The following is an 11396-nucleotide window of genomic DNA, read 5'->3' as shown; positions in this document are numbered from 1 at the left end:
CCTCTGGACGGGAAATTCTGAATGATGGCCAACTGAACGACATCTCATGTATACCACCTGAGACATGGGTGATTAGATCCGACCTTAAAGGGAGACAACCGATGCTGACGCACTGCTGAGCGTGACAAAACACAACAGCGTGACCTAACATTGATTTGTTTATGGGTCTAAAACCATCAACAATGCTACTTAGCTACTGTAGATAATTATAATTCATCATGAAGATTACTTTAAAGCCAACATATATCCACTTTGGGTTGTGGCCTCCATATAATTACTTTTTCATGACCCTATTCTGGTATTGATTAGCCTACATTGTGCTCTAACAAGGCTTGTGGGTATATTCTGTCTGATTACACTGCCCTTGTTTAACCTAATTAGCCTGAGGTTCTCCACCAGCAGTGGCATCACATTATGTAGGAGATCTGAAATATGTTGGAACGACAACTCAAGTCAGGGAAACCACAAAGGGCTTTATGCTCCCAAGCCCTCTAAATAACATGTTGGGTTGGGTGCTTTAACATGCACTTGACTTGACTTAAATTCTACCAAAACAAATGATCACCAGAAGGGACAAAAAGTTGAACAGTGGTGCAAATGATTGTCACCATCAGATCTCCACAGCTCCAAGTAGGCCTATATCATAAAATTAGGAATATTAAGCGTCACATTGATGAATTCATAATGTTTTCTTGAATAGCCACCATTACAACCTTGAATTACATAAATACATATATATTATTTTAAAATATATTTAAACTCTCTACTACAACTGTACTAAAGCTAAGGGGTGTGTCATTAAAGCCTCATGAATCTGTATTCTTGGTTTTGCTGGTATCACTTTGAGGAAATCAAAAATCTAAACCGTAGCCTGGATAAATGTCCTATAGCTCGGGGATTTAGCTTGGATATGTGATTTGCCCTTAAACTGTTTTAATTGTATTCCGTTATGTTTTAAGGAGTGGCTTGGAAGAACGGTATCCAGACAGTATTGGGAAGAATGTAAAGCAAAACTTTTTTTAATCTTTTTTTATATTATTGAGTAAAGTATAGACCTTTGTCACTTCTCTCCGCCTCTTTAAGTGTGGCCTACATCTGAATTCTCTCGGTGCTTTGCAGTTTGCACAGCAGCCTGTACTCTGCCCCACATTATTTTTGGCAATTCTCTCCACCACTCGCTGGACCGTCGCTGAGTAAAAGCCACCGCGCTGCGCTTGGAAATGCATTTGTTTTTGCGCACAGAGACGTCTCCAAAATGGACTTAAAAACCGAACTCCTCAAGTCTATCTGGTACGCTTTCACATCGCTGGACGTCGAAAAATGCGGCAAAGTGTCCAAATCACAGTTAAAGGTAAGCAGGAATATATGCAGGCAATTTAAGATCAGAAAACTGAGAGCGAGGTCCGTCCACTGGACACACAAACTGACTTTAACTGTGATACTTTTTCCATTCAAATAACTTTTTGTGACTGAAAACAAGCCAAAACTCAACCATATATCGTTGTATTTGCATCAAGTGAAATACTTACTTGTACTGGGTGAATAAACATTGTAATCTGAGAACAGTTTCAACATAAACGCCCTTCAAGCTCACATACGAGTTCAAATATTTGATAAAGCTTTTTTTCTAAATTGCACATAACCTAACCAAACTGAAGGAGAAGCATGTGCCCAGTTTCAAGTTCAAAGTCCAATCTTTCTCTGTGGCACAGAAACATAAACAGTGACATAATACCAGCACTGTCAATGTATCAAATAATGTAAGAGATAAAACAGTATTGATCTTATTTAGCCATGTTTCCCCTCAGTGAGTTTTATTTTTTGTCTGTCATGTAGCTCCGTCCAGTCCCTACATGCCTGACAGATCCTCTGTAGAGAGAAGAATCCAAGGAAATAGCAGAAATCTGTCCTGACATGCTTTGAAACAGCTGTCTGGGGTTGTGTGTGTATGAAGAAATCTGCTAAGCACAGAAGAAAACATTGAGATGATGTGTTTATGTGACTAATCACCTGTATATGTGTGTGTTCTTCAGGTGCTGTCCCACAACCTGTACACAGTGCTGAACATCCCACACGACCCGGTGACTCTGGAGGAACACTTCCAGGATGATGACGATGGGCCGGTGTCTAATCAAGGCTACATGCCCTACCTCAACAAATATATACTGGATAAGGTAGCAGTTATAAACAGAAATGTTTTATATGTTTTATTTTTTTCTGTGAATATATCTGTGCATTTATACATTTCCCGATATATATATATATGTATATCAAATCAAATCAAGTTTTATTTATATAGCACATTTATAAACGATTTTTGGTCGAGCCAAAGTAAAATAAAAATAGCCTACAGTAGAGACACTTTACAGCAAATACAACAGCACAGATTGTTCAGAATATCAGTATGAGAAAAACGACACCCTCTGTCCTTAGACCCTCACATCGTACGAGGAAAAACTTCCAGAGAAAACCCACAGTTTAAGGGGAAAAAATGGGAGAAACCTCAGGGAGAGCAACAGAGGAGGGATCCCTCTCCCTGGACGGACAGACGTGCAATAGATGCCGTGTGTAAATCGAAGAGATAATACATTTTACAGCATATAGACCGAATGTTAGGAAATTCATGTGTCTGTAATAAGAAGATGAATCCACGAGGATGTCAGCTACAATCCTGTGGAAGCCATCAGGGAAGCAGCATGACGAGACCCAAGGCAGGACCGCAGAGACAGGTTCAGCCACGACCCGAAGTCCATGACTTAATCCAGAACTCAGGATAGAGGATCCAAGACACAGGACTACAGCAAGAGGATCAGCAAGAGGATCAGCCTCGACTCCGGATCCCGGCGTAGATATAGATACAAAACAAGAAAAAAGATTTGGCTGGGTTAATCGGAACAAGAGAATACACAGACACAGACAGAGAGGGAAAAGGTCATTGGATAAAAGTTATTCTTGATAACCCTCTAGAAAGATCTCATGAACTTCCCCACTCAATCTATCAAGACCCGAGCAGTTCTATTAGATATAGGATAAGAAACAGAGATAGGGAGCACAACAACCTATCTCTTCGTCAGATGCACTCCCCTGCTTATCTAAGCGACTCTGTACCTCGTTACCCTCTACAAGGCCATAGACCAGCAGAGGGAAAATGGTGGGTGTGTACTGTAAGGGTAAGGGTTTTTAAGAATAAACCGCAAGGGTCTAAAGGGAAAAAAGATGAAATATAAGGTACTATATTTTAAGTAATCCTATCTACTATTCCTATATTTGAATAATGTATAAATTATTTTAAAAATACTTTATGAAATCCTATGTTATGTTATGAATATTACAATAAAGAACTAAATGAATAAATAACTAAATAAACAAATAAATAAATAGATAATTAAACGAAAGACAAAAAGTGAGTTTTAAGTGTTGATTAAAAAAAAAACAGGGTCTGGGCCGACCTCACACGGAGGGGCAAAGTATTCCAGAGCCTAGGGCCAGCCGCTGCAAAAGCTCGATGCCCTCGGGTTTTAAACCTGGTCTTAGGCACTATCAACAACAGCTGATCAGCCGACCTTAAGGCTCTGCCTGGGGTGTAGCGATGGAGGAGTTCGGCTATATAGGCAGGAGCCAGCCCATTTAGGGCTTTAAAAACAAATAAAAGGAGTTTAAAATCTATTCTGAACCGAACTGGAAGCCAATGCAATGAAGCCAGAATTGGGGTGATATGGTATATATATATATATATATATATATATATATACCATATCACATATATATATATATATTTTCCACCCTGTTTTCCCTCTCATCACCCCATCCCTATCCTCAGTTAAATAGTTAATAAATGGACAAAATTATCATACATTACATTTCATTTAGCGAATGCAATTATATAAAGTGTTTTACAATTAGCTCAATCAACCATGAAATCATCATAATAATCGAATCAAACAAATAAAGAACCTACATTGCCTCCATGTCTTGAGAAGTGCATGACCTGTTGTGCAAAATCCACTTTTATGTCTTTTAGTCATAACCATGTGTCCCCTCTGTGTTAAGATATTCGGAAAGTTTCAGGAACAAAGATTCTCTCTCTTTTTGTCCTGATCCATCTTTATAGAAACCTGTCTGAAAATCAGCTTATTCGATTTTGGCCACTTTGTGATGTCACAATGTTTTTTTGGGTTGTTAGCCAATAACCAACCAAGGTAACACCTGCCCACCTTATCACCTGAATCTCCTGCTAGAGCACCATTATGTTTTTTTAAACGGAGGGGGCGTTCGAGTTGGGCATTTCTTTTTCATTTAAAGCTACAGACACAGAATCAGCACTTTTAAAACAGAGCTGAAACAGAGGGGTTTATGGCATGCTGCAATGCATTTTTGGTATTTCAAGCCAAACACTTCAGAGACATGTTTTGTATATATCTGAGACCTAATAGATTGTTGAAGAAGAGTCAATTAGGGGACCTTTAAAGGTCTCCACATTTCCTCATCATTTTTTATATGCCGTATCTTTTCCATTTTCTTCAATCCACATTAGCATTCTTGGTCCACAGTTTTCCAATTAAGAGCAGTTAAACAAGTCTCTTTTCTGTGTTTTCAGGTCAAAGAGGGGATGTTTGACAAGGAGAAGTTTGACGACCTGTGCTGGATGATGACCATGAAGAAGAACTTCAGAGGGTTACCACAGGGGGCGATGCTATCGGAAAGAGACTGTTTCAAGCTCTTCTGTTTATTCAACCTGTTGTCTGAAGACCGCTACCCACTGGTGATGATACCTGAGGAGGTAAAGCTGTTGACGATGAAACAGGAATGTGTGGTAGGAGTCAACAGCAAGTGTGACTCAAGTCTATCATAATTATATTTTGGAGTATACAATGCATTTTGGCATTGTACAGCAAAAGAAAATAAATAAATAAAGTGCAGGAATTCCTTCCTTAAGATTCATAAGGCAAATCAAGTTTCGCAAGGTAACATATCGCAAGGCAACATATCGCAAGGCAACATATCGCAAGGCAACATATCGCAACAAGGCAACATATCGCAAGGCAACATATAGCAAGGCAACATATCGCAAGGTAACATATCGCAAGGCAACATATCGCAAGGCAACATATCGCAAGGCAACATATCGCAACAAGGCAACATATCGCAAGGCAACATATCGCAACAAGGCAACATATCGCAACATATCGCAAGGCAACATATCGCAACAAGGCAACATATCGCAACAAGGCAACATATCGCAACAAGGCAACATATCGCAACAAGGCAACATATCGCAAGGCAACATATCGCAACAAGGCAACATATCGCAAGGCAACATATAGCAAGGCAACATATCGCAAGGTAACATATCGCAAGGCAACATATCGCAAGGTAACATATCGCAAGGTAACATATCGCAAGGCAACATATCGCAAGGCAACATATCGCAAGGTAACATATCGCAAGGCAACATATCGCAACAAGGCAACATATCGCAAGGCAACATATCGCAACAAGGCAACATATCGCAAGGCAACATATCGCAACAAGGCAACATATCGCAAGGCAACATATCGCAAGGCAACATATCGCAAGGTAACATATCGCAACAAGGCAACATATCGCAAGGCAACATATCGCAAGGCAACATATCGCAACAAGGCAACATATCGCAAGCCAACATATCGCAACAAGGCAACATATCGCAACAAGGCAACATATCGCAAGGCAACATATCGCAACAAGGCAACATATCGCAAGGCAACATATCGCAACAAGGCAACATATCGCAACAAGGCAACATATCGCAAGGCAACATATCGCAACAAGGCAACATATCGCAACAAGGCAACATATCGCAAGGCAACATATCGCAACAAGGCAACATATCGCAACAAGGCAACATATCGCAAGACAACATATCGCAAGGCAACATATCGCAAGACAACATATCGCAAGGCAACATATCGCAAGGCAACATATCGCAAGGTAACATATCGCAAGGCAACATATCGCAAGGTAACATATCGCAAGGCAACATATCGCAAGGTAACATATCGCAACAAGGCAACATATCGCAAGGTAACATATCGCAAGGCAACATATCGCAAGGCAACATATCGCAAGGCAACATATCGCAAGACAACATATTGCAAGGCAACATATCGCAAGGTAACATATCGCAAGGCAACATATCGCAAGGTAACATATCGCAACAAGGCAACATATCGCAAGGTAACATATCGCAAGGCAACATATCGCAAGACAACATATCGCAAGGCAACATATCGCAAGGTAACATATCGCAACAAGGCAACATATCGCAAGGTGACATATCGCAAGGCAACATATCGCAAGGCAACAACAATGGCTTTAAGGGAGTCTCTAATGTGATCTCCTAACTGCTAGAAGTATTATGTTCCATATAAACCCTGCTGGTGGTCTAACAAAGTCGGAATGATTCACATTTTTTCACAGTAGAAAAAAGCAAGTGCAAGTTAGAAAGTTAATGAGTCTCTTCCTTCCGCCGCTTCCTCCATGAAGCTTTTGGTTTCTTGTCAACAGAGACAAAAATAAACTGCTTTTGTCTTTTCAGATCAGTAGATTTCCTCTGTAAAAGTACATTTAGTAACAGAAATACATCGGTACGATATGTACAGGAGCGTATTATAGATAGTGTAGGTAAAGAAGTATACACATGATAATTAAGAGCCCGGGTAAGGGGTTTAGGATTTTGAGGAGAAAAATGAATTTCCAAGAATTCAGTCAAAACTTGGATATTCTCTGAGATTAAAATGGTAAAATTAGAATATACTCGGATTATAGGTCATACATGTGTGAGAAAAAACTCTGAGATTAAAATCACACATTTGAGAAAAATAAATGTTGTCAGTCGACATCGCTTCACTTTGCAAGTTTGGACCAGCCTCAACACACCAAACGATTTCATTCTAATATTTGAATGCTTTTAGGTGGAGTATCTCCTCAAGAAAATCTCCACAGCTATGAGCCAGGAGTGGGACGGGAAGCCACTGGAGGACTTAATATCCCAGGATGCCCCGGTGCAGGAGAGTGACATGTCTGTATGGACCTTCCTGGAGCACATGGCTGCTGGCCGGTTGCTGAGGGTCACCAGCGCCGAGGCCTTCAGTCTGGCTCTGAACGAGGTCTTTCTTGAGATGTATCACAATGTTCTCAAAAGGGTGAGTATTTTCCTCCTTTTTCTGTTTGTCATCGAGCTCGTCAGTTTTGTGTTCCTAAAACTCCTTTGTTTTCCAGGGTTATATGTGGAAAAAGGGCCATGTACGCAGGAACTGGACTGAGCGCTGGTTTGTGCTGAAGCCCTCCTCCATGGCTTACTATGTCAGCGAGGCATTAAAAGACAAGAGAGGGGAGATCCAGCTGGATAAGAGCTGTGTCATAGAGGTGGGTGAGGAAATGTAGCGTAAACACTGCACGTTTCATTATGCAGTATCTTTGTGTTCAGGCAAAGTCCTGAAATCCTTTAACCCTCAATCTGTCTCAGACTATTGCAGACAGAGAGGGGAAGCGCTGTTTGTTCTGTGTGAAGACTCACACTAAAACCTTTGAGATGAGCGCGTCTGACCAGAGACAGAAGGTGGAGTGGACTCAAGGTGTGTTGGTGTGTATATAAGTGTTAGCAAACATTCAGTCATTACATTTTGACTGCAGTGATTAATTGTGTGTGTGATCACTGGGGGCTCTAATTTATTCACTGGCTTTTTAAAGAACATTTTAGAGGAATAGTTTGGCATTTTGGGTGGTTAGATGAAAAGATTGATAACATTCCTATCCAGCTGCTGTCTGAACTGTCAGACTTTTGTGTCCATGTTCTCATCTAACTGCAAGAAAGCTATTGTTTTCCCATATGTCACAGTTTTCTTTTATTATAATTATTTATTTTAAGTGCTCACTGTGTTATGTGTTGGATCTATTGTCAAAGTTTAATTTGTGCATAGAAACAATGCAATACAATACAAATGCAATACAATACAAATAAAAGACAGAATAAAATAAAAATATTTAATTAAAAGATGTACAGGAAAGTTAAATATAGTGAAGAATAATATTAAAAACAACTAAAATAAAAAGATGAACAGGAAAAATAAATATAAAATTAATTAAAAAAATTCAATATATACAAATAATATTTAAAAGTATACCATGCATGTTTATTAAAAAAATGGGGGTCTTTTGTTTTTTCCCTTCCCCTTCTCCAGCTCTTCAGACAGCCCTCCGTCTCCAGGGCGAGGCCTCTCTTCACTTCGTGCTGAAGCTGAAGCGGCGGGTCCAGAGGGAACACAGCCACCGGGAGCGCAGTCAGAGCGCCCGGAGCAGCGGCAGCAGCCTGAGCAGCCTATCAGACGACTACAACATCCAGGAGATGGAGAAGATGGAGAAAGACAAAGACAGACAGGATTTAGAAATAGAAAGTATCATACAGGTGAGAATGGAGGAAAAAGTAGAAGTACCAGAATGTAGGAATACTCTGTTACAAGTAAAAGTCCTCTATTCAAAATGTTACCTATGTAAAAGTACAAAAGTATTAGCATTTGAATATAACTAAAGTACCAAACACATCTTTTATGCAGATTGGCGGATTTCAGAAAAATACATATTACATGTTTTGATTATAATTATTGATGCATTAATGTGTATATCAAGCTGGTAAAAGTGCAGCTAGTTTTAATTATTTAATTCATTTCAGGGTAGCATGCAAATGTAATCCAAACTAAAGTCTTATTTAAGTGTTGATTATATTGTTTAACATTAATCCGAAATTGCAAAGCAACTAAAGGTGTAAAATAAATGTTGTGGAGTAAAAGTACACAATTCACCTCTGAATGGTAGTGGGGTATAGAATTTCAAAGTAGCAAATACTCAAGTAGCTCAGAATTGTACTTTCATATAGTACTTTAATATATATACTTAGTTACTTTACGCAACTGGGGGACGATAACTCTGTTTTGTTTGAACCTTTAACTTTATCCGTGTCTTGCAGCATGCGCGTGAATTAGAAACCAAACGAAGGGAGGCCGACGAAAAAGAGAGGAGGAAACAGAAGGAGGTGCAGATGGAGCTGGAGAGACAGCTGAAGGAGGCCGAGTCGGTGAGAGAAAGTTTTCCAGATGTCAACGTTTATTTATGATTCGCTGAATTCAGAGTTCTGAAAAGAGCACCAAAACATTGGCGGTGTAAATGTCAGGCTTAACCTTCAGCGAGTTTATGTGGTGAGATTCATGGAAAAGGTGAATCAGGAAAAGGTCAGCTATTTCCGCTCTGTGCGTGTGTGTGTGTGTGTGTGTGTGTGTGTGTGTGTGTGTGTGTGTGTGTGTGTGTGTGTGTGTGTGTGTGTGTGTGTGTGTGTGTGTGTGTGTGTGTGTGTGTGTGTGTGTGTGTGTGTGTGTGTGTGTGTGTGTGTGTGTGTGTGTGTGTGTGTGTGTGTGTGTGTGTGTGTGTGTGTGTGTGTGTGTGTGTGTGTGTGTGTGTGTGTGTGTGTGTGTGTGTGTGTGTGTGTGTGTGTGTGTGTGTGTGTGTGTGTCCTAGCTGAGGGAAAGCATGCAGGCAGAGATGCAGGAGAAGGAAAAGGAGGCTGAGCAACAGAAGAAGAGGATTCAGGAGTTGGAGCTGACCCAGCAGAAACTGGAGTCTGCTCTCAACATGGAGATCCACGCCCGGCTGGAGGAGGAGAGGGCCAGACAGGAACTGGAGAGGTGATAAACAAACACCAACTGTATTCCTATAATAGCCTTCTCTAAACCAGATGTTTTCAAAGTCCCACACTGCATTTTGACACAGTAGGAACCAATAAAGGAGAGTGTCACATAAGCACCATGTTGATTAGACATTATCAACCTTTCTAATGCAACTAAATATGTAAGTTCAACATGAAGACATACTGTTAAAAGTTCTTATTATTTGTAATTCTTCTCTTAAATTGAATGACTTCTTCCCATAAAGCTTTGGGGATTATAAACAGGAAGTATAATGCTGCCGAGGAATAAAGTAGCAGTGTTAAAACACATCCTATATTTGTTTTCATGCAGTATTCAAGGTACGCCGAATGAGCTATTAGTAGTCCTTGAATGCGAAGGGTCCATGGATTTAGTGGCAAATATTTCTGGATTACTTTAATCCTAAAGTTTACGGGAAAACGTAAGAATGTAAAAAGTCTCAGGCAGGTTCTGTAGGTATGAGGGGCCACTGTTTTCTATGCTTTCTGGCTGCATTTAAGGATCTTTCTTTGCAACTGGATAATGATATCCCCATAAGATAGAAGTCTCACTGAAACTTAGAAACATGCGTATGACTCAGTCTTAAAACCTATATTCTTACCAGCCAAACTTATCAGACATGAGAGGTTACTTGATTTCAGTTGGGTTCTTCTCTTTTCCAGGGTGCTGCGGGAAGAAGACGTGAAGAAGAAGCAGTGCCAGCTCCTGCAGGAGCAGCAGAGGGCCTTGAAGTGCCTCAGCCCCATACAGGAGGCCTTAGACGGCAGTCCGGACGAGAACACCCCCTCAGCTCTGCACTCCGCCTCTCAGGAGCTCCAGGATCTGCAGGCTTCTCGCCAGAGGAGCCACCAGCGCCTGGAGGTAAGAAAGAGTGGGATCTCAATGTGCAGCACGTTTAAAACTATAAAAAAGCATGCACTATAAACTACTTGTTGTGATTTTCCTATTCCAGGAGGTACAAGAGAAGCTGAGATATGCCAGTCAACATGTAAAACACTGGAACGTCCAGCTGAACCGCCTCATGACACCCATCAGTCCCGGAGGTAAAACACCAACCTTGATTGAAACTGTTATCACGTTTATGAGATTTTCAAACTCACCGAAAGGGCGCTTGAAATATATCCTACTTTTGACCTAAATGACCAATTTGTCTGTGAACAAGATCAAACTTTGTCATGAAAATGTTTTTTGTTTTTGTTTCGTAGGACGTACGGATAATCGCAATTTATCAAAAAGCATGTGTCCAAAAAAGGAAGGAGCATTGGCCAGTAATGAGTTCATCTCTAAATACAAGATGAGGGCCGATCAGAATAGAAAGATGCCAGAAGGCAGCGAGATGCTGGAGGAGCAGCTGGAGGCCGCCCACCTGTCAGATTAAACATCTGGATTAGACCGAGAGTGGAGACTGGAAGGAGAAAAGCTATTTATAATACAAGAAAATAATCTGCATAAGTATTGTATTATTGAATTAATTTTATTATATTAAATGCACACTAAAATGGAGAAATAATGACACAACATGATACAGGATTTAATACAACACAATTGACTCACTTGAGAAATACAGTTTTGTACAATAAAGTTTTGATGAAAAAAAACCATTTTGTTAACTCTTTCATTTTCATGGGAAACACATTTTAATTCATACAATCGCTCTAA

The 11396-nt window shown here is 40.2% G+C and overlaps 1 protein-coding gene across 1 annotated transcript; it reads left to right on the top strand.

The window, feature by feature from the left end:
- Positions 1 to 858: 858 nt before the first annotated feature.
- On the top strand, positions 859 to 11313 carry def6c (DEF6 guanine nucleotide exchange factor c). The gene is made up of 12 exons (XM_034112312.2): positions 859 to 1351; positions 2034 to 2174; positions 4598 to 4780; positions 6954 to 7184; positions 7261 to 7407; positions 7508 to 7616; positions 8223 to 8446; positions 9005 to 9112; positions 9550 to 9716; positions 10400 to 10598; positions 10690 to 10780; positions 10943 to 11313. Exons 1-12 carry the CDS (start codon positions 1256 to 1258, stop codon positions 11113 to 11115), a joined length of 1869 nt encoding a protein of 622 aa, XP_033968203.1. The 5' UTR covers positions 859 to 1255; the 3' UTR covers positions 11116 to 11313.
- The last annotated feature ends 83 nt before the right edge of the window (positions 11314 to 11396 follow it).

This window comes from Pseudochaenichthys georgianus, chromosome 23 (genome assembly GCF_902827115.2).
Source record: "Pseudochaenichthys georgianus chromosome 23, fPseGeo1.2, whole genome shotgun sequence".
Classification (NCBI taxonomy): Eukaryota; Metazoa; Chordata; class Actinopteri; order Perciformes; family Channichthyidae; genus Pseudochaenichthys; species Pseudochaenichthys georgianus.
This window is presented reverse-complemented; position numbering and strand designations above follow the sequence as displayed.

Bases quoted from the DNA above. Each gene is read 5' to 3' on its own strand.
- def6c (XM_034112312.2), top strand. From the start codon at position 1,256: ATGGACTTAAAAACCGAACTCCTCAAGTCTATCTGGTACGCTTTCACA. The intron at 1,352-2,033 runs GTAAGCAGGAAT...TGTGTTCTTCAG, and splicing joins TGTCCAAATCACAGTTAAAG to GTGCTGTCCCACAACCTGTA. The intron at 7,185-7,260 runs GTGAGTATTTTC...TTTGTTTTCCAG, and splicing joins ATCACAATGTTCTCAAAAGG to GGTTATATGTGGAAAAAGGG.